The sequence below is a fragment of the Larus michahellis genome, chromosome 1 (assembly GCF_964199755.1).
Source record: "Larus michahellis chromosome 1, bLarMic1.1, whole genome shotgun sequence".
Taxonomy (NCBI): domain Eukaryota; kingdom Metazoa; phylum Chordata; class Aves; order Charadriiformes; family Laridae; genus Larus; species Larus michahellis.
Window position 1 is genome coordinate 63,245,303 of NC_133896.1, and position 24,534 is coordinate 63,269,836.

Sequence of the window (24,534 nt, forward strand, 5' to 3'; positions counted from 1 at the left end):
CAGGATGCACTTGACTACATCAGTCACCTTGCAGCTAGACAGAACAGCCTCCACCACAGCAAATCACTTACTTGCATATTCTCACCTTCCCCTGAAAGCATGCAGAAGTTTAGAAGCAACAGCATCCACCATTGTGCCATACATACACCCACACAAGAAGTAAAGCACGCTATTTCTGACAGCTTATGAAGGGAAGCTGATCCACATGCTCTGGCTGGTTAAGTTTATTACCCTTTTCCATCTTATCAGATCACATCTTTGCTAAACTTATGTTTGAATGCAGCTTTCCACTTGGATGTTAAGAACTTACATTCACTATGTAGGGGAGAAAAGGCTAGTTCTGCTACAAAGCCATTTCTTCTGTTTTTCCCTCAGTTTTAAATGTTATTTGCACAAATTGCATTCAGATCCTTTTCTCCTTCTGCTACATGCCTCTCGGAAAAAAAACAAACAAGCCAAAGATGACTGTTAAGTTAAACTTTTCTTAGTCATATCCCTCAGCATCTGAGTATGTTTCTAGTAGTTTACTCCCAACTTTATGTATTTCTGCAAAAGAATGCTTCTTTTTCAACACACACAGGCTTAAAAAAAAGCATGTAGATTCTCAGGAAGTGGCCTGTAACAATGTTTGGACTTGCTGTCCAAACAGCACTACAACAGGAAACTGTCAATAGAATATGTACTGCAATTGGCTTTGTTCAGGACAAAATTAATACCATAGTGCATAACTCAAGACTTCTGAGAAAGCAAGCCACATTTGTTCCCACTAACAGCCCCATATATTCCTTCAGCAGTTCAATTGTCTCAGCTGTCTGTTCAAAATGCCTTCCTTACATTACAGGCTCTTTGCTGGAAAGGTTATAACCAAGTTAAAATTCTGTGTTAGCGTGACATTATTCTGCAGGAGTTAAGTGACATAAATGCCTTTATATTTACACACACACAAATAATCAATCAAGCTGAAACAGAAGCTTCAAACTTAAAAGAACAGACAGACTTTTTGTTTCACTTTTTTTGATTTTTTTATTTGGGAAAAGTGCTTCTTACAAAAGGCAGCTGCAAAACAATACGTTATAGACCTCAGAACAATTTCTCATTCCATTTAAAAGTGAAAGGAGAGGCAGTCTAAGGGACAAGAGCAGCAGGAGGACAGATCACGGGGCATCCACGAGTCAATAAAAAACAGCAATAATGTAATGCAAGGTTAAAATTCCTGTGCTGGGGCTTTGGTGGCAAAGTAATTTCTCAATGCAAATTACAGCCAGAAACTGCATGACTGCCTTTGTAAGCAGTAACTCACATAAGCTGAAGAGCTTTACCAGGCAACCTGCCCAACTCAGATGCTGAGAGGCATGTCTACCTCGAACCAGCTGAGAGGCACAGCAATTTCCTAGCGAAGCTCACAGCTTAAGTGGTTACACCAAGTTCTAAAACTTACAGAGCAATAAAGCTAAAGGGGCCTCTCTCTGTCATTCCTCTGACCCTACCTTGGCTAACCGGATTTCTGCTCCTGGACAACCCTAATCATACACATGAAAGAGAGCTGGTGTATTAGGGAGTGCTATCTATTAAGTTAAGCAATAGTTAAGATCACTGCCACAGACTGGGCTGAGACCACTAAACCAGTTTCATGTCCAATTGGAGGCTAGACTTCATGCACCAAGAGGGGATGAAAGATGGTTTTGTTATTTTTAACTTACACAGAGTCTCCCCATCCTTGAGGTCCAACTCTACATTTATCTGTATATACACATAGAGAGTTCTCCTTTCACAAAGACATTTTCCTTTCATGCTAAACACAGTAAAAACCCAGAACGTTCACACCTGGTTCTGGTTACACAGTAGTAATAGTAATGTGCAAGTAAACAAGAGACCAAAATCACAAATGAAGATGTGTACATGAGGGGGCTGGAACGGAGCTGATGCCAGAAAGAGAGTATTTGTATCTGGCCTGAAGTCAGAAATATTGGTACAAAGACAGAAAAAAAGGCCATCAGCCAATTTACATCCCCACTGCATGGCCACCGCTCATTTTTGTATCTGGGCTCTTCAAAATGAGTGTGGAAGTCCTGTAAACACTTTAACCCTGGAACTGGGTGAACTCTGTTGGGTACACAGATGAAGCAACAAACCTAAGCTAACTGTTTGACAGTTAAATTCATTTTTACAAAAACTAACGTTTTAAAGATTTATTTCTTGTTATTTGTTTAAACAGAGGAAAAACAACACTCCTGGGGTGGGAGGGGATGGGAAGGGAAGAGACAGACCCTGGGTAAAAGTTATTACAACAGCACCTGGAATTGATCGGCCTGCCTAGGAGAAACACAGGCACTGCCACAACACCACAGGTAATAGCTACTGCCTGAAGCCAAGACGACAGTCCACACTCCACTGACAGGTGCTATAGATCCAAGTCGTAATAATCTTCCAGCTCATCATGAAACAAGTCCCACTCATCCTCGGAATCCGTTAGCTCATCGTCACCTCCTGCTGCCAACAGCATAAGCAACATCTCACCGAGCTCAAAGGTCACCACCTCATCCTCATCGGTCTCGAACGGATCACCGTTCTCTCGCTCCTCAATGAACTCCCAGAACCGATTCCTCCGCTGGGCCTGCAAGTAGAACACAAGTATATACCCAGGTGACCAAGTGGTACAAGGTAGGAGTCTTCCCAGAGGTTGACATGGTTCAGCCCCCAGCATGCTTTCTGACATACAAGAAACCACATTTTCTCATTCAGGGAGATACTGACCTCCAGTAGAATTTACCCTTACACACCCCTATTAATGCTGCTCAACATTTGTACTTCAGTATGTTGGTGTACTAGGAAAGTTTTTTAAATCCACTCTTTCCATCTTGGCCTCCAGCATTCACAAACTTTAGACCATCGCCTCCTTCAAATTCACCATTACGCAGATCCATCAGAAGTAAAAAAAAGTCAACATTTCCCTGTCCTCTTCTCAATGCAGCTGATTTAACGCACACCCCTCTTGCACTCTCTCTGTACAGAAAAGACAAAAAACAGCAGCACTGACCCGGTATCTACTTGATGTTCCCACTTTGGGTCTCTGTGGCTCCTCTCGGCGGCCATCAGGATATGCATGCTTGTAAAAACAGTTTCCTCCAAATGGACAGCTTCCACGGCCTTCATCAAAATACCTGCACGGCTTGTTGCTGGAAAGGAAAATACCGCAACCCTTACTCACAGCAAGCCCCAACCAGACTTCAGAACTGCATTTACCTGCAGTCCAAAAGGATCTCAGGTACCATTTGGAGCTGAAGGTATTTTGTCAGTAACACCTACACGCAGAAATAGTGTACTACACAACTTGTGTGGGTCGATGCATGCACAGGGACACTGACGGGTCGCAGCGCACAAGCTCGTACTACCTTATGGCTACACCACCAGTGTTTTGTGCATAGAAGGGAAAGACTGAGGTCAAAGAACACAGGGATAGCTTCGCAACTGTATGGTTGCATGCAATTGTGAGCAGATAGGTAAGGACGCACTTCACATGTAGTGGTGGAAACGAGGTGTGAGAGGGCTTTATATCAACACCCTTCTCCAGGAATGCCTTTATCTCTGCTGTCTCAACTTCAGAAATGGCTGCAGTGCTCATACCTCATTGCCTCCTTGTATTTCTGAATGAGTTTCTGCTTCTCTTCCTTCTCCTCCACCCAGTACTCACTTGGAATGACAAAGTTAGATGTGATCCGACATTCTGGGCAGGACCTGGGGAATGAACAGACTGTGCTGCAAAATTCCACATTACAGGGCCTCTCTTGCCTATATAAGAAGTCATGGCATATATCCATCTTTAAAGATGCATTGTACCCACACACTTGTGTATGGGCTTTTCAATCTAGATTCCCTCTTACACATGAGGATAACCTGAACTCTCTTCTTCAAGAACTAAATGGCAGCTGGTCTGACAAAAGCTTGAAAAAACAGTTCACACAGACTCCTTTAGAATTAAATAAATTTATTTTGGCTTGATTTCTGTATTTATTTGATTGGAACTTTGTTTTTTTAAAACAGTCTTTAAATAGAGAAATGTTTTGCCAACTATTAATGAACTAGGGTAGTGATGAATTAAGAAGCATACATTCTGAACTGGTTAATCTGTTTTCAGATTCCTGGCTGGGTGTCCAACACTTTAACAGCAACCATTGGACAACACGCTACTAAATAAGAGAAAGTTATTTTCTACCATTAAGTGAGTTTTGCAAACTTAATCCATATTAACCAAATCAGAGCGTAAATGTTATCCCTAACAATTATTTCACTTCCAAACCAAAGTTAGTATGCATTAAATGCAGTCTCTGTGCAGCCTGCATCTGGAAGTCTGTTGCAAGTTGTCAAAAGTTACTAAGTTCTTCCATAGTAACAAAGCACAATCAAAATGGGAAAGTGCCTCACTTTATAATCTTGCTCTCAAATTGTTTAGCACTCCTCCACTTGCGGATGCACTTGAGACAGTAAGTGTGGCTGCAGTTGGAGAGGATCCCAAAGCGGCGCTCACTAGGATTAGCTTTCTCATACACCACCTCCATGCATATCCCGCACACCATGTCTTTACTACGCTGGACGGCAAATGAAAGCTCCATGTCCTTCTCGTGAGCTTCAATGCAAGACTGAAAAGGAGAGACAAAGAAAACTACTACAGAGACAACCTGTCACCTGGTGAACTCTAAGCAGGGTTTTAAGATCAGTTTAACTCTGCTCTTTTGCACAATGCATGGAGTAGAATTAAGCTTAAAAAAAGAAATCTTTATCCTAAAAAAAAGTTTACTCAGATAGCAGGGAACAATCAATTCAGAGTTCAAACCTTCTTCAGACATTGCTTTTAAACATGAGAAAGGCAACCTGAAAGACCATCCGGTTTTACTAGGCAGAGAACAAAGCTTTAGTATTTTAAGCAGACTGCTCTGCCAGCACAGATAAGGAAACCCAGCTGCTTTTGAATATGGCCCTGACAGGAAACGGTCCAGTTTACAACAGGAACTTCATTCACTGCCTGACCTGGATGCATCTTCAAATGAAAGGGAATTAGTGACAAGTGATTGCAGGGAGGTAGGAAGCAATAACTTAAAGCTGTTTAACACCAGACAGTTGTTTTCCTACCTTTATGTGCTGGGATCTCTGTGCAGCATCAATTGGATGCAAGACCTGCAGTCCACACATATCACACACATCCCCATGGATATACACGCAGTTTTCTCCATAACGACATTCTCCTACTGCAGCGTAGGGACACAGCTCTTTCTTTATCTCCACATCTGCTTGCTGCTTTTCATATTCTTCCTCAATCACCATTTCCTGCAATTCCTGCAAGGGTGCTTCGGCACAGGAAGGAGCAGCTGGGAACAAGATTAAGGACAGTAAGCAATACATTCAGATTTAGAGAATACATTGTTTGAATGCAAAGTAATCTTTGGGTAACCCTGCTCACATTATCCAAAGAGAATTATAAAAACAAACAAGGTTCATTTCAGTCCAAGTTTCACAAACCCTCAACCCAAACTAACAGTTCTTTTCCCACTCAAGAAAACACAACCAATTTCTTCATTCTTCAACCCAGACAAGACTAAAGCTATCAAGGTTTCAGTGGTCATATTCAGATTTACAGGCTAAGTCCACACTAGAAAAATCTCACTAGTTTTCAGCAGCTCAAGTACATTTTTATATGAACTCTGGTGCAGCAACAATTAAATAAGGTTACAAGTCTCTCACTGCTTTGAGAATCAATTCCACATCGGCAAAAGTTAGCAGGCTTTTTCCCAGAAATTATGCAGCTGAAGCAACGAAGGTGTATCCAGCATAATAAAATGCTAATATGGGAACACCACACCAGCAGTTCCTTATGTGCAGGTTAATTAGTATTTTGTTTTTCAGCCTGAACAACAGACTTTCACTTCTAGATTCCCATGCATCTGTATGAGGTGTCCACACCTCTCACCAAACTAACTGTATTCTAGCTATTTGCCAAAACCCCTAGCCTACACAGATATCCAATCTACCAGTCAGACACATAAACCTAGCTTTAAGAAACTGAAATTCAGGGCATTTTCATTGCATTCTAAGCTAGCCATCAATTTTGCAAAATCCTGGCTAAGTAAATTCCCTTGCCTAATTCTAAATTGAACTGAAATCCGTATTAATTTCTCTTCCCCATTTAGACAGCTTCAGCTTAACACTTCCCCCTGTACCTCTTGAACATATTCTTGTCTGTGCCACCACAAGCCAAACAGCCTTTTGAGATCATTACATAAGCACAATGATAAACTTAAGTTACAAGACAAAAGCAGTCAGTTTGAAACTGAAGATACAGTAGATGCAGGGGAACAACAAAGTATTCCTATATTCAAAATAAACACCAAGAAGAAGAACTGGACTTCATTTGCGTAACAAGTAGTTGTTACAAAAATAAAGAGTCATTGTGCTATAAGAAAGTGTAACTTTTATGAGCTGCTCAAGCACTAGATTTGGAGAAGTAAGCAAAAGCTACCAAAGGCATACTTGGATCAGTAAAAGTCAGACTCCTTCTCAAGAAGAATCAGAAGCTGCACACTCACACAGTTTTCATCCCCACGGAGCAAAGAGATACAATAAACATGAATCACCCTGCTAGCTTTTGGACATAAAGAAAAAGCAGGTCCCTGAGAGCTCACAGTTTTGGGGGATAAGCAAATACTGAAGATTAGCATAGGAAAATATTAGCTCTCAAAATAATTTCAAGTCTGCTTCTTGAACAATCTCTTACTTTAAGAGGTCACTTGCACTGATCTTGGACCAGTCTGTTTGCTAGAAACATACTTTTCAAAAGCCAGCGAGTGACAGAATAACAAGTCAATTGTCAACCTGCTCATTTTTCAGTACCAGATTCCCGACAAAAAATCTTCATTACTTATTCTTCCCCATGAGTTCTAATGAACCGGCACCAAGAAAAGTAACAAGTAACCATACACAAGGCTCTACCTACTCTTCTGAGCAGACGAATATAATATGACAATTTGTAATTATTAATTGAACACACATCCCCCAGGTTTGAAATCCATGGTCACCACTTCCAAAGTCACAATCACTAGTCAGTTTGTATTCCATCAACTGCCATTTTTGCCAGGTTTTTTTCTAGTTAATGTTTTTACATGTTTTTTACCTAGTTGATTCACCTGACTTCTGACATCTTGTTTGACCCTTACTGAAGGAAGGAAGTTCAATAGATCATAGAGATCATAGTATGGATGGGCAGAAGCCTACTAGACCGACAAACACAGCTGCGTTTTAAAGGAATCAAATTGCCTCCACTTCTTTTAATGGGGCTGGCAAGACAGTATTTACTCAAGGCAATCCTATACCCCTGGAAAATGCATACTTTGAAATGAGAGGCACATTTGAAGCTTCTCTTAACAGAAAAATTTTCCAGAGTCACCTGCATTCCTCTCAAGGATAATTTTTGCCAAAACTTTATTCAGTAAGGGTTTTAGTCATTAAAAAAAACAAAAAAACCAAAAAAAACCAGCCACAAACACAAAAGCCACACACACAACACACTTCTTACTTCAGGTTCTTTGAGCATAAAGGCTTTGAAGTCTTACCCCTCCAGAGACTGACTTAGAAACCCATTTATATTTACTATGCTGGTCCACAGGAGAGAGCAGAGTTTCACATCTTGGCACAAAAAAAGTAAGAGTTATTACTTAAAACGAACCAACAACAACTACAACTACTTAAAGTCAACAAGCACACTACAGCTACTAAATTCCAGCCCAGTCCACAATACCATCCTTGCACAAAGAAGTATAACCAGTTCCTACTGACAAGACACCTAGACAACAAGATAAAGATCTATCAATGTCAGTCTTTAATAACAGCTCTGGGTACTTGGAAAAACGTGCTAAAAGTGACATTAGTTTTCTAGTCCCAGCCTTCTGTGCTGTCCCAGTACTTCCCCTCAGTAAGAGTTGTATTTCTGTGAAATAAAGATCAAATTAGTATTTCCATTTCTGAATATCGCAAGCTTCCACAGCCTAAAGCCCTGCATGCATATCTCCTGTATCTACTGCACTCTATCTGCTACAATTTTGCTTCCTATTTGAAAGCAAAATTAGAGAAACTCACAAGACTGTATTCCCTCCATAGTTCTGAATGAAACATCCCTCAGAGTAACATTTACTCCGTGACAGTAAACATGTACTGTCTGCTGTTCAAAACCACTGCTCTCCAGTAGGTGGACCCAATCTCTATCTTCTCACTGCCCATGTCAGTCAACAGGGTTAAATTCATACTAGTGAAAAAACTTCATTGCCTTTAGTTCACACACCACCTGTGTTCACTCTGGGACACATTTTGTGCTTGTAGCAGCAGGAAACAGACACTCAATGCAGAACGTCTCATATTTCTGCCTTTCTACTCTCCCTCAATTATTCTAGAACAGCAGCAGCAGAATACAGAAACGTGATACATCTGTACATCAAACAAGTGAATATCTGAAGAATCGTCACTATTTTCTTCGCTAGGCCCTGAGGTCAGGTTTAGTCCCAAATCAGAGAATTATCTGCATTAGCAGAACGTCTTGCCTCATAGTAAAAGACGAGCATTATAAGCCCAAGCTACGCATGGTTAAACTGGCAACCCTGAATCTCCAGCATCTGTAAGAATTTAAAACACAAATGCTTCTAGCTGATCTTGACAAATAGGTTCCATTTTAAAGTTTCCAAGTACCTGTACATTTCTCCAGGCACTTGAAACAAATAATCTGTAAGGCTTTTTTTTTTTTTAAAGTGCACACTGTGCAACGCACTGCACACATCTTCGTGATCACTAAAGCAAGGTTCTTCATTTTTATAGCTTAATAAAGACAGGGGCTGCAGAAAAGTAAAGTTTTTGAATCACAGACTTTAAGAAGTCACCATGTGAATTAGCATCATGTAGCACTGTTCAGAACAAACAGCCGAGTATGTTTACACATTAAAATACATTGAATTTCAAAGGATACAAAACAGAGAATTTGGAACAAGATTCAGAGAAGATAATGTTATTTAACTTAATCGGTGGCAGGCACAAGTTTCCATGAAAAATAAGCCTGACCCCCTAGAAAAAGGAACTGCTTCAGTAAAACTGAATTAAAGGTACAATGAAATGCCCTTACACTTCAGGAATTTAGGAGAAAGCACCAGCTCTCCTATAAGGAGTAGGTGTATTTAAAAGATCTCTGGCTGTTCAAACTAGCAATGAATTGATTCCAGTGGAGGGCCACCCAGCCATTAAGGGGCCTGAAGCCCATGAAAAGAGACTGAGGAAACTGGACTTGTTCAGCTTAAGAAGCTATCTTATTGCTATCTTCAACTACTTAATGGAAAGGAAAAAACCCAAAAACTGCAGAGCCAGACTCTTCTCAGATGTGCACAGGACTAGAGACAGAAGGCAAGCGAGGCAGGGAAAATCCAAATACATACTATTAAACAGCTCGTCCATGTGAAAGAAGTCAAACGCTGCAAAGGCTGCTCAGAGCTTATAGCATATCCATCTCCAAGGACAGAGATTCAACTAAACAAAGCCCCTGGCAACCTGACGTAGCTGATCCTGCTGTGAGCGGGAAACAAACTAGATTAAATCTAGAGTTCCCTTCCAAACTAAATTATTCTATTCTGATTAAAAGATTTAAAAAAAGGTATCATTTATCTCAATGAACACAGAAACTGTATCTTTTATGACAGTAAGGTAACATATTAACAGCTAGAAGACAAGTTTTCATTCCTTTTGACTATACCCAAATCACAGATACACCACACAATTCCATAACCAAACTTCTCAACAACACTAGCAAAATGTCAACGTCACTTGACCATTCCCCTTTCCTCTTCACCCTTCCTCAAATCAGATCAGAGCAGGCTCCAGGAGCACCCTGTAACACTGAGAAAGTAATTCTCTTTCCAGATCTGAGAAAAGCTGTGGAGATAAAGTAGTAAGTCTGAGCACTGTATAACAAGTTCAAAGTCTCTGGACACAACTGTTTGGATTCAAACAATTATTTGAGTACTCATGGCCATAAGCCTTCAGTTTTAAAGCGGCAAAGATCAGAAATTATGCTAAAGTAAACATCTTCAGCCTGCTCCTCACTTAAATTTTAAGTCTTTGTGCTATATTTCTGCAGGGAAAGCAGATGACAAGTATGCTACTTTAACAGTCTGGTCCCACATGATGAGCTTCTTCAACCTCATTCTCAACATGAGCTGTCACAGTATTTAGAAAGTCAAGCCTCAGAAAGGTAACCAGAATAAGTGATTTTCAGCTTCTAGTCTGAGTTGCCATGGGATTCATGAAAGCAAGCATGAGGCTTCAATTCATTCTACATGAATCTGTATCTCCACTGGAAAACCTTTAACTGCAAAATAACTCAAAACAAACAAATGAACAAAAAACCCAAAACCAAAAGGCAGCAGATTATCTTTCCAGAGTAGTAATATTAATTGCATCAGCAGTATTTTCTTCTCCCATCACACAGGCAAACTAAAACTTCAAAGAAAGAGATTCTCCAAGTCATTCAGAGTCACAACAAGGGGAAGCCAGTTATGCAGAGACTGTCTTAAAGTATACCTGGTTTCAGATCATCAGGACAGCAGTAGTAACTGACATGGAACAGTCCGACTATTCACATCAGAAAATTCAAGCATAAGTTAAGGATAGATCACTTGAAGTGATTAATAAATATGAATAGCTGTACTCAACAAAACCAAAAGCATTAAAATAAATGCACTACATTGAAACTGTTGACCCATCACAGAAATTTACTGTTATCCCATGATCAGCTTACCACGTCCACAGTATGGCTGCCCAGGGACAAACTCTACAGCATTCACCCAGTCTTCAGCTCCTACTCCTGCAGCTGCCAGATCTGCATTTTCATCTTCTATCTCAGCAATAATTTCTTCAAATGTTTCAGGGAGTAACATGAAGTCTGAGGATACTGAGGGATAGATTTTTTCATCTGGATCCAAATCAGTCACTTCCTCCTCTTTCAGTGGCTTGGTATGTTCATATCTAAAAAGTTAAAATGCATCACGTCAACTCTTCACAAAAAAAATACCGCCATAAAGCAGCCCAAGGTATTGGAAATAAATTGGTTTAGATGTAAACACACTTTTTGTAAGGAGGACCTAGGCTTGGAACAGAAAGACACTGATGACCCTTTATAGACACATGCTTCCACTGTGTCATCTCTCAGCACTGCTTAAGGAAACAGAAGATACTCCATGATTTTGGACGTTATGGAGCAGCATGCACAATACTTAACTCACACAGAATGAACTTCAATTACGTCCAAAACCGGTCATGTGCCTATTATGCATATGTGGTATTACTGAATTAGATAAATTAGCTCGTTCAGCTTCCAAAAGAGTAGAGTAAGGGCACATACTGCTGTCTTCAACTGCCTTGTGGGAAGCCACAGGAAAGATGCAGACGGAGTCTTCCCATAGGTACAGCGATAGGATGACAGTAAGTAGACACAAGTCCAAAATGGGAAGTTACAATTAGGTATTAGGAAAAAAATTCACTGTAAGAGTAGTCAAACACTGGAATAAGTGCCCAGAGAGGCTGCACGATCTTCATCCTTGCAGATAATTAAAACTCGACTGGACAACCCCTTAGGCAACCTGACCTAAGCTGGCTCTGCCTTCAGCACAGCTCCAGAGATTCCCACCAACATAAATGATTCTTTTTCTGTAGCTGAGCATCTTGCCTCATTCAAGTTTTATCTGGAATTTCAGTAGTTATTTCTAATGCCCCTTTCAACTTACTGTGGAAAAAGATGCTCAGCACACTTTGTTCCTTACCACCCACAAACAACAGGAAAGCAGCATTTCCCTCAAAAATCTGCCTTCCAGTACCTAGCAGATTACATGGGAAAATAAATTACAGGTGTACCTTTGAAGTCTTAAGATATTTGCTAACTAATTGCAAGGACAAAGGGAGGGAGCTTTTCGAGATCATACAAAACTTTTAAAACTGTGATTCATTTACCTTGTGTCAGATTGAAAACAAAGTGTCACAGTTCTTGCATATTAAAGAGATCCTCCCAACCAAATGTCAGCTTTGAAATTCTAAAGAAGCTATGAAGCACGAATTTGAAAGTCAAGCCGTCAGACCTCTACATCAGTGGCTCCCGAAGTGGTATGCAAGCACCCTATGAGGTGAGCAAGACAACACACTGGGATGCAGTAAGAAGATACTAGAACTTCTTGTCTTTTTTTAAAAAAAAGAAATTAAGTTTTACTAATATTTAACATACAGATTGACAGCAGTGTCCTCCCTCGGTCTATATGTCAGAGGGTCCCATGTACAGTATGCGCAAGGTGTCTTACCACACAGCAGGGATGACAGTGGCACCCTCACTTGTTTGTTCACTTTGAGCATATTGCAACACAATGCAGTTTGCTTGTGCCCAATTAATGGACTGACAGATTATATTATCTTGTTTTACCTAAACCAACTCTGATAAAATGAACAAGTGGCTTAAAAAGATTCCTGCAAATAAACTGTGGACTGAAGACAATACTGACGTGAGCAAAAGCAAACAACAAGAAAATGTCAGAGCTAACGCTTCTCCTACTCCTACTATGAGCTCTTCATCAGCCACACTGCAAGGTAAAGACAATGCCAACCTAAACAGATCTGACAAGAACTTCAGGGGGAGAGGGGGAGGGAAAAAAAAAGAAAAAAAAAAGAAAATCAAGATTACCAAGACTGCTATTTGAAATATGGATTTACATCCACTATTATTAATGATGAACCTTGCCCTCAGTGTATAATGTGTCTTGAGGTATTATCTAATGATAGTATGAAGCCACCACAATTAGCAAGACATTAAAAATCTAAACATCCAGAACATGAGGACAAACCTCTACAATTTTTTCAGAGATGTTTCAAGTCGCATGATGCTCAACCCAGTACTTTACAAAACTTCACAATACATGTTTAGAAGCCTCTTTTGAGGCTTCTTGCATAATAGCGAAAGACAAAAAGCCCCATACCACTGGACCACTTATTCTTCCTGCTGTGGTAAGAATGACTGAAATAACACATGGGAACAGTATGGGGACAAAGTAAAACACATTCCTTTGTCAGCAAATACTGTTGGGAAACACACAGAAAACACACTGTAGTTTTGAAGAAACAAGTATTAGAACAAATTTCACAGCATGAGAAGTTTGCTGCACAGCTGGATGAATGTACAGATGTGTCTAACATGTCTCAGCTTCTGATATTTGCTAGATTCTGGTTTAATAATGAAATACACAAAGTAGTACTTTTTGTGAGCCACTAAAGAAAACATGTACCCAAAGAGATATATTCTCAACAAATGACTTCATTAATACAGACAAAATGATGTGCTGGACAAGATATATTCTCAACAGTGACTTCTTTAATAAGAACAATGTTTTATGGAAAAACTGTGCAAGTGTAACACTGAAAGAGCCACTGCATTGACTAGAATATATTAAAAAAAAAAAGATTCCAGAGTAAGTTTACAGAGATAGCACCACAGCAGAAATTCATTTATACATCCTTCATAGCAAGATATTGTAGCAAAGATGGAGCCAGAATCACACAAAGTGTCATCAATACGGTTAATTTTATTTAAAAAAAAGAGACCTTTAAAAAGTCAAATCTTTATAACACTTTGTTATGAGATAGAGAGCAACCATGAAAGTCTTCTGTACCACACAGAGGTTTGCTGGTTATCTTGTAGTAAAGGGCTTAAAAGTTGTCAAAGATGAGTTATGCATTTTTCTTTCACAAAGCGACAAGTCTTCCAAATTGGCTGACCTTTACCACAATGACAGATAATTTCAAAAAAAATAAAACACACTCAATCTGTTCTTTCAAGGTAAAGATGTTTTAAGAACAAGTAACTGCTTTTTGAAAGAAACTTGCAGTATGGAGACAACATTTTGAAAACAGCTGCCCCAAAACATTTCCACCATTATGCGATTTCGTTGCCAAAAATGATGCAAGTGCATCAGCTATAAAAAAAAAAAACACCCTCAAGTCTTGTACACTTGAACTTGGAAACAGAACTCTCTTACATATTTAGAAATCTTCCAAAGAGTTTTAGTGGATTTTGGACCCAATTGTTAAAAATATAAAAATTCAACACCTTCCAATTAGTCTGCAAGAAGAGCTCATCGAGATCAAGGAAGATGGAAATTTAATAGCCAAATTTTAACAAAAATCTTTGCATAATTGGTGGACAGGACTGAAAAATTACTATCGTGCAAGGTAAGTGCAGCCCACAATACAATTCTTCCTTTTGGATCTACATAACTTTGTGAATTATCTTTTTCAGCTATGACAGCCATTAAAACTAAGTACTAAAATAAACTGAACTTAGAATGTGGCCTTCAAAATGCTGCATTACAAGATGTTAAACTCAGATTTTAAAAAATAATGAAGCATATTCAATCAAAATTACTGTCAGTAAAAAAATATTATTACTAATAAGGCTTTAGAGCAAAAATGGTTATGGACTGTTAATAAAATATTTATAAAATATTGTTTATTCCATCTTTATTATGTATTTTTTAAATTATTATTTTTGTGTATGTTTTATAATGTACACGAGTAGTATATATCCATAGTCTATAAATAAATATATATTGGGAGTGCTCAAAAGTTTTTTACTGATGGTGTGTGAGATCAAAATTTTGGAGAGCACTGGTCTACATCACCAAAAAAGCAACACTGGCAGATAGAAGGCTTCTTTTTGTTATCTTTCTTAAACAAAGTAACCATATATTAAATATGAAAGTAAAACTAACTCTGAACTACCATATGAAGTCATGATGCGAATATTTCATCATGCATTACAGCTGCAACAAGACAGAATGTTAGAACTCCTGATAATTTTTAATAAAGTGAACCTAAGACAATGCAAACACCCCTACTCCTTTGTAAAGCTTTGCTACGTTAGGAAAGCATCCCTTTCACACTTTTTTTCTTTTTAAGAATTTCAGGGGTGTAGGTTAAACTCATACTATATTTTCATGATGTACAGCCATTTTGTACAGGCAGCATTTTAGAACCTACATGACTACACTCCAGCTACTTTTTCAAAATGGCAGTTCAAGAGACAGAGAAGCAATTCCTGAAGACACACGCGCAATCAGGGGAAAAAGAAAAAACTCTTACCTGTTCAGGCTTTCATGACCACTTACCAAATGAACTCAGTTCCATCAGTTCAGCTAGCCTGAATGTAGCCTCAGATTTCTATTAAATCATCTACTCATGTTATTAATAAACAAAACCCACCCCATACCCTGACAACAAGAACTTTTATGAAAACTAGTTTTTTTGCCTTGCCTTTGCTTATTTATTTGCAAAGCAAAGCAAACACTATAGTATTTACCAAAAGAAGGCAGTTTGTGAAAAGAATCTATTTTTATATATTTCTGAAGTTGCAACAGAAGAGGAGAACACTTGTAAGATTTATTGCCTCTCTGTGAGCTCTCTACTCGGGGACTCAGAGTGAAATTACTCCCCTACAGGATGGTCAACGGCATTTCTTTACCTGCAGCGATCTCCGTAAGCACAGCATCCTCGCTGGTAATACCTGCACACCATGACAGACTGACTCGTGGAGAGGTCATGGGAGTAGCGACAGTTGTCTCCTTCCTTGCAAACTCCATGCATGAAATATCTGTAAGACAGAAGATTACTGTGAATTAAGTAGAAGCACTGAAGCTGTAAACCGAGTATTTGGATAATGAGTTATTCTATAAATCAAGGTATGCTGAATTAAGAACACCACTAATGACTCATGGGACCACATCCCAGTATAAACATACAAATAAGAACGTCTGAAAAAACATGAAGCCTTAACTATTCAAGCGAACTGCACCTCACATTTAGGGACTTTTACACTTACAAAAGCCTGAAAAAACCTGCAAAGCAAACTTTATCCTGGGCTATAACACCAAAGGGAAAGAATCTTGGACAAAGCAGATAGGAGCTACAAGTAAAATTTGTCCCTGTGTTCTGATACCAACGGAAACCACGACCGAAGCCCACCACCGAATCCAAGAATCAAAATCAGCCATACCCTAAACAAGTTTCCTGAGGGCTTAAATCTATTTGACTTTGTAAATAATTCAATCAAAAGTAATTTCCTCTCCAAGTATGTAAAGACATGCTTGTGATGGATAATCACATCTGACAAAACATACATATTAGTTTTTGCCGTAGGAGCCAAATAATCAGTAGAAGCACCCAGCTTCAATACTGTGCTGCCTGTCTTGAAAGAATTGTAGAGTTTCAAAGCTTTTGAGGATAATTTACTAAATTTTAGCATGTCAAGTCATGCAAGTTTAATTGAGCATCCTCAAATTCAGCTATTCGAGAAAACTGAACATTGATTTTTCCATTTAGTTTAAGTTTTAACCTAGAAGACACAAGCATCTTTAAATTTAAGGCACTGTAACTATTCAGGCTCAATACGTTCACATCAAAACCACAACTGACAGTACAAGTACATCTTTCCTAATCAAGATAGAAGTACTAGCCAAGAAAAAACAAAAAAAAAACCAACAAAAAACCCCGCACCAAACCAGTCATGTAAGAACTGAATCCATCAACACATTTACCAACACTTCAGCTTAGAAAGAGAAGCACTGGGCCCCAAATACCAAGTTGCAAACTCTGAATTCCTTGGAAATATCAAGACCTGGTAAACACAAAAAAAAATTGTTCAGGTTTAGGTCTCATACAAATTCTTTGCTTGCCTGTAAAACACCACTTGAGGGAAGCTTGAGAAGCAGATTATACCCTTCTAAGCCTATCTTGCTGCTGAAAGGGGCAGCCCTGCCCTCCTCCTCTTACACACTTTCACCACTTTGCATTGGTACTACCACACCTACGCAGCCAGCAGAACCAGGTCCTCCAACCAGCTGACAGCACAGACACACAGCAGTACAGCCAGCACAAGAGACAGCAGGATCGTCTTTCAGCAGCCCAAACTAAGATTAGGATAGCTCTTCACAAAACGGCATGTTCAAGTCGATATTCCTTAACTTAAAAGGTGGCAAGCTGTTAAATTGCATGAAGTCCTGCATAGGTACTTGGTCTGCTAGATTTTTAAGCAGTCAGATAAATCAAAGTGAACAATTCACCAAAGGACATAAGCAGAGCTACATTTGTAATTCAGTACTAGGAATATATTAAAACTTGAGATGAGTCTTAAGAGGGCTGATAACCCACCACGTGCAAAACCAGTGGTGTATTCAAGGTACTATGAACAAAAAATCTGAAGTGGTTTTATAAACCACCGTCTGACACTTGTCATCAGTCTGCAACTCACACTCAAAACAATCACCTGTCTGTACACTGCAGCCTCATAGTAACCAGAAAAGAAATGTGGTCCTACATAAAAATTAGGTGGTGTAAGAGCAGATGAGGCTCTGTAGGACATTCTCCCCAGAGAGATGAGTACCCAAGTCAGGTTTGCCAGCTGGCTGAACAAAAAGCTATGCCAGCACACACTAGGGGTGTTGCAAAAACACAACAAAAAACCCACACTCCAAAACCAGCTCTCTGGACTAGGGGTGAGGAGAAGGAAAGGAAAAAAAAACCACACCAAAAACCCATCAGAAACACACACCTCCCAACTCAAGATCACAACACACCCACAGACAAACCCACCTCAAAGCCAAAAATCCACAAACTCGTGGAACCAGAACATAACTGGAATTTCTGGCTTGTTTTAAGAAATGGGAGTCACACCAAGAGGGTAAAAAATAATTCAGGTTGTTAAACGTTTGTTCTTTAACAACTGTTATCTCCACCCTTTGCTTATTTCCACACAGCATTGCTTCCCCCATGTGTTGGGGCATGCAATTTCATAGCCACCTGCTGACTCAGATCAGGAAACAGCTTCAGATGCAACCTGACATTCCTTTTGCTGCCCCCATGGCTATTTTTAATCTAGATCAGATCACTGCTCAGCCCCACTGCTACTTAAGCCAACAAAGTGTTGGCACACCATTACGACTGAAATAAGTGACTAAGAGAAAGGCACCAGCCTGAAGCGAGGATTTCTGTTAAAAAGTACTTGGTCAACATAACTTATACTAAATACATAGGCCTCAAAACTAGGCCCTCCCACTGCTTGTTAGACAGAGGAAATGGAGCTTCAAGTCCCTTTCTTTCTATCCCAGCTCATGTTAGAAAACCCTCTGCAAACAAAAATTCTGTATAATTCTGAAAATTTTCACAATTCATCACATCAAGATGGTAGGCTATAAAGGGGGGGAAAAAAACCCAAACCTGAAACACTCCCAAGCTCAATTTAATTCACATGTCACTTTTAAAGGCCTGCAATCCAACACAGCAAACTCACCATCATTTGAACAAGAGGACTGGGGTGGGAAGAGAAAAATGTATTTCTCTAAGGATTATACCAACTTCTTCCCCCCGACAAGAGGTAAGATTCTAACAGGTAAGAATTTAACATTTTACATATAAAACTGCAGTGCTTGGCTAAGATATGCTTTGGTCATGTTGAAAAAATTTTTGGTGAAAGGTAACACGACTTCTGTTGGAGAGACCTTTACACACACAGAGTATTCAATTTAACTGTAACTTTACACAACAGCAATACCAGCCTCGTTTCTTGTTACAGGAAAAAAGGATCCTTAAAACTGAGAAATACATGAGTTACCTGCCTCACTTAGCGACACTTAGAAGGATATCCAAAATTTGTGTTCTGTCAAGTACTCAGAGAATACATATCACTTCATCTGAAAAAGTAAAGCTAGATCAAGACGAGTATGTAACTGAATTTTCTCTGACTGTCTATGGTGCTGTCATCCAAAAAGCACTTATTCTGGCAGCAGTGCTCTCTGTCTGTCTTATTCAGATATACTAGCATAACTTGGTGAGCTGCATGGGGAACCAGACCAGAGAACTCACTGTGCTCCAAACCCAAAGCATCTCCCCAGTTTGGTTCATTGCATGACTGCACAAAACATGAGTGATACCAAGATACGGAACCACCCAGAAGTAATAATTGCCTGCACTGGCATTTTATCACTGAAAAATGTTTCAATTCATGTCTAGTTATGGATGCCTTGATCAAAATAGCACATCTTGATTTTCATGGGGTACTTAAGGTCATAGAGATCAGGCTTTGCACACCCAAAAGCCTCAAGTTGTAGCCAAGATCCAGTGGGCATTTTTTGGAAACGTACAGAGAAAACACTGGTCCAAGGCCACAAAGCTAATCATGTCTCCAACTCCCTGGAACTCCAACTGGTGTAGAGATGTTACAAGTGCTACTATTAATTTACTAGAATACTTAAAATTTTCAAGTTTATCCAGGTTTCAACAACTTTGATTTCCATAATGCTTTAAAGTATAATAATCTACCAAAGATTTTGGTTTCCACTGCTAGAATATTACTTCTATTACTTGCCATAAGCTGGACAAGAAGAATTTGCAATGCCTTTATCAAAAGGACAATGCAGTGTTAAACACATATAAGTACAGTCCAAAATCCTGAATATGCACCAGCTTCTTTCAGATGCTTCCTTCAATATATTAAGTCTTTAACCCTGTAATCCTATTAGTCAAATCAATACACAATATTTCTTTCCATAGCTTTTGAAGCTTGCAATGAGTTTGCTTATTCAGGTGTGGTTTGTTCTTTACTTAAGACTCACTTAATTCTGCTTTCAGGTAACCCCATTTCATTTATTAAACTACTGGTTTTGCTGAATTAGAAAGTCACACCTGGCAACAGACCTCCTTCAAAAACTGAGACACTGCCATGACTGGCAGACAGGGAACTTCAGGATAATGACTGCAGTCATTAGCTTCTTCAGGTGCCATACAGAGACTGAGAATTCTCAAGGAAGAGACTAGGCAGGCTGTTCTAGCACAGCACGTGGGCGTTCAGCCACGTGAGTGGCTGACGAAATTCTACATAAGTTAATAACCTTAACAAAAAGGAAAATAAAAAAAAAGAAAAAGTAGGTCTTAATAGCATTTATCTTCTTGTCTCTTCTTCTCCATAACCTCCTTCAGCAAGAAGCTAGTGGGGGACCCAGAAGAGAGCAGCTAAGAAAGGGGCAATAAAGGTGGGCTTTTAAGAGGTTTGCACTCCACATCATATCACTAGTGTTGCCCTGAATTAAGGAGGCATATTTTACTGATAAAGATTCTTCACATTAAAAGACAGATAAATGCCTGATCTAGGTTTTCAGAAAGAACAAAGATACAAACACGTAGACAACTCACAAAATACACCAATTAGTTGCTAAGGGTTTTGTTTATGTTCAGTTATTAAACAAACAACTTAAATGTAATCTATTTACATCAACTTGATGACCTTAACTATTATTGCATGACATCTGGAAAGCACAAATATCCGGAGCTAACAGCATCAAGTCTTTAGAAGAAAAGCATTGGCTGTACCACTGCTCAATAAAACCACATATTCATCTGAAACTGTAAGGGCAGAGGAACTTGGTAAGGACCACCATTCTTTTTCTTACTTCAAACGTATCAATAACAAAAAGGATCAAAATATTAAATAAGAATTAGTTACAAAGTAAATGTTTATTCCCCTGTGGTTTATTCCAGATTAAAATATTATAAATTATTACACACCAGAAAAGCCTTGAAAACTGCTAAACCGTAGAAGAAACACAAGAAAATTGTTTTTCATCATCTCTTAAGGAACACGATGAATTCCTACATTTCACTGTGAGACTTCTAAACTTTAGCTGCTAGAAAAGCAGAAGGGCAACATCTGCAAAACTAGACGTCTAGCAGAAATCAAAGTCCTTCATCTTAGTCATTGCATCTCTCATTCTCCGATATCAATCATCCATCCTAAGGATATCACACTGGCATAATAAAATTCATTAGCCAACCAATTTATCATATCACCTATTCAAAGGAGCAGCAAGAACATATTCTACCAGTTATAAAACTTCCAATTCTATTCCTTAGCCAACCATGAAGCGCAAAGCACTTCTACTGAAGAGACTACTATCTCCCAGAAGTTTTTCAGACAGCATTTACTGCCACCCATATGACGATTCAAGTAAATACAGCCTAGAAACCAACAGTATTGTGCAGAACCACTCAAAACAGGAACTGCTCTACCTACTATATTAAAAACCTGCATTTTGAAGCTTAAGCTCTTCATCTCACAGTTAAATCCTCAAGCTCATTTATGAAGGTAAAACAGGATTTAATAGTAAGAAATGTGTTTTCTTGAATATGAATACATCCTATTGAAAACGAACTTAGAAAAACAAAATTCTTATCATACATTCCCAGAAGCTCAAGTCGAAATTGTTAATTTCACTTCAAAGTCTAAGGAAAGCTAGTCTGCCTGAAATTTTGAATGGTCCACTAAAAATAAACAAGTAAATGAGCAAGCAATGAGGTAACTGTGAGGATTAGTTAAAAAGAACTTTAGTTAAAAAGAACTAAGAATGGGGAGAGGTTCATTAGTTCCAAAGCTGAGACCTCATTTTTATTTAAGATCACATTAAAGCACATTAACTGTTACAAAAGAGTAGCTTTAACTTCCCACTAGTCCTGAGCGTTTGTAAATAAATATATTCATTAGACAGACTCAGTGCACTGCATGACACTGGTGAACTTGACTGCTTCTGTACAACGGCAGTCCCTGTCTTCAATAAATTGATTGATTGTGTCTGTTACCTGAGAAGAGAGATGTGTATATCTCTCTCCCCAATCCATTTCACCTAATTGCTCCTTTCGATCTTCAGAAATGAGGCAATCTGTATAGAGGGAGCACTAACCTATACCCTTGCAGCTCACTTAAAAGCTGAGCTAAGCATCATTCCGGCCATTTCCTCATCACTGGCCCAGGTTTAACTACCACGCATCAAATATTAACCCGGTTATTCACAAGCAGAACTCTTTGTGTGCAGAAGTACTCAGAGAGAGCTGAGAAACAGTGCTTCTCAAATGGACGCGTTAACAGTGCATTAACCAAAATAAACAGTTCTCAACTGTTAACTGGAATGCTTTAAATACTGCAGGGCATACTTAACAGCACAGAAGAGAGACACGGCAAGCAAACTGTGAAAGCCAGGGGACGGTTCTTAATACTGCTATTTGAATCTGCAACTGTCCCAAATGGAAAAATATATGAGGAAGATACAGATCTCACATCAAGATCTAGAGCCTCTTCCTTTCTGCCCAACAGACGTTCTTTTTTTCTTCCAAGTGATAATGTATTTGCCCAGAAACACATTCAAGTTAAGCATAATTTACAGCTTTATTTAAATAAAAAAAACACAATAATTTAAAGAAAAAAGAATCAGGAGATGCTCCTGGATGCGAATATTGGATCACCACTTGCTTTCATATAAACTGACTAAAATATATCTATATTCACAAAACTGTTTTACATTCCTTTAAGCCTGCAAACAGGCCGGCAGTGTAAGTTTAAAAATAGTCGACCTGGCAAGCTCTGCAATATGCAGCATGATTTGCATAATCCCATATAAAAGATTTCTCAGAAATACAGTTTAAAGGAAACTACAAATAGAAAATGACGCAGCATACAGAATCTTAACGTAACACAAATAGCAGCACCCCTCACGTTTTGCAGTCTACTGTGACTTATTCCCGTTCTCTGGCTTAATAAATAATTGCCTTATCAATCACGAATTCATTCCCACTTTTAACTTTTTATTCAAATGGACAAGAACTTAAATCATTTTGTATTTCCTGCTCTATCGTATTTTCTGGAACGCGGCTACAGCACTTCCATTCTACAGCCTCCTTCACACCAATCACTGCAGACGTACTTTCATACAATAACCAGTGACCCACGGCACCCTCACAAGGAGCCAGTAATGCTGCTCCCAAACTCCGCCGGCATGGCAACGGGACGGTGGCCACACGCCATCTGCACGGCGGAGCCACAGGGAACACACCCTCCCGTAAGGCAGGGGCAGAAGAAAGGTCGCCGCCTGCACCACCACCCCCCCGCCCGCGGGCCTGGCTCCGGCACGCTGGGCCCGACTCCGCCTCGCTAGGCCCGGAGCGCTCTCGTCGCCGGCCGGCACTTCCCGCAACGGGCCGCCGCCGCCCGGGCCGCACTACAACCCCCACAAGGCCCGCCACCGTGCCCGGTTTCCGCCGGGCGCCGCCGCAGGGCGCGGCGCGGCCGGGCCAGCTGCGCAGTTTGCCGCAGGCCTCCCCCGGGGGCGCCGGGCGGGGCGGGGGGGGGGGGGGGGGGGGAAGGGGGGCGCTGCGGCCGCGCGCTGCGCGTACGTGACTGGAGGGGGAGGGGAGGGGAGCGGCGCTGAGGGAAAAGGGCCGCGGGGGAAGGGGGGGGGGCGGGAGGGCGTGAAGGGCGACCGCGACCGCCCTTCCTCCCACTCCCACTACGGACAGCGCGTACCTGCAAGTGACCTGCTTGGTCCAGCCGCCTCCTCCCGGCCCCGCGACGGGCGGCGGCACCGCTGCGAAGTCGAAGGCCGCGGCCGTCGCTCCCGCCGCCGCCGCGGCGGCGGATGTTCCCAGAGCAGCCGCCGCGGCGCCCGCCGTTGTTCCCAGAGCCACCGCCTCCGCCATTAGTGTTTATCCCAGACGGCGGCAGCACCGGAACTTCCGGGAGCACATCCTTCCGGCCGAGCGGACCGGGAGCGGCGGGGCGGGGCGGCGGCGGGTGGCGGGGCGGCTGAGGCGAGCCCCGGCCCCGCCCCCTCTCCTCGCGCGGGCGGGCCCCGCCCCCCCACCGCGCCGAACGGTGGCTCCGATTGGTGGAGGGGAACGTCCGGGCGGGAATGTGCCGGGCGGGGGGAGGGTTAGTGCCGCGCGGCGCTGGCCCTGTCCGCGCGCCGCCTCAGTAGTTTAACGGTCTGTTGGGGCCTTGGGCCCGGGGACAGGGCCCAGGCGTGGCCCGGCTGCTGGGCCTCAGGGGCCGCCTCTCCCCCCTCGGAGGTGAGGAGCGGCAGCGCTTCGCCTGACGGGGTGGGGCCTTCGGAGGCGGCCGTCTGGCGGGCTGGGCTGCGCCGATTGGGCTGGCTGAGGCGGCGGCGGGAAACGGGCCGTGCCCTGGAGGGAAGGACACAGGACACGTAACGGCAACGTGGCGCCGGCTGCAGCGGGGCGGGGGGAGGGGAGAAGAAGGAGCCGGTGGCGCCTCGAAAGCCCAGACCCAGAAAATTGGCACTAGGCCACCGGAGAGCTCAGTGATGCTAATTTGGGGTGAGAAACATCACGTCCTTCTGCCATCACCAATCCTGGCTGGGAAACTACTGTTTGCCTGGTCTGCATCGTGTCCTTGTCTTCCCGCTGCCAAGAGTTTTATGCCAAGTACTAGACACGGCCCAGAAGGGCAGAGTGACAAGCAAGGATGAAGGGGCAAGGTGAAGAGAAGTCCATCAGTGCAATGTTACTGATGTTTTGCATATCTCTTTGAAAATGTATTAAAAAAACATATCTAAGCCATCAGTCACTTCAGGAAATCCTGAAATTAGG

General features: G+C 41.1%; 1 protein-coding gene across 1 annotated transcript; it reads right to left on the reverse strand.

Annotated features, from left to right (window-relative positions):
• Nucleotides 1-998: 998 nt before the first annotated feature.
• Nucleotides 999-23,761, reverse strand: MKRN1 (makorin ring finger protein 1). Its single transcript, XM_074582328.1, has 8 exons — nt 23,453-23,761; nt 15,575-15,703; nt 10,820-11,046; nt 5,128-5,363; nt 4,423-4,637; nt 3,625-3,735; nt 3,038-3,176; nt 999-2,614 (listed from the first exon to the last, which is right to left on the reverse strand). The coding sequence occupies exons 1-8, from the start codon at nt 23,623-23,625 to the stop codon at nt 2,402-2,404; spliced, it is 1,443 nt and encodes a 480-aa protein (XP_074438429.1). The 5' UTR covers nt 23,626-23,761; the 3' UTR covers nt 999-2,401.
• Between the last annotated feature and the right edge of the window lie 773 nt (nt 23,762-24,534).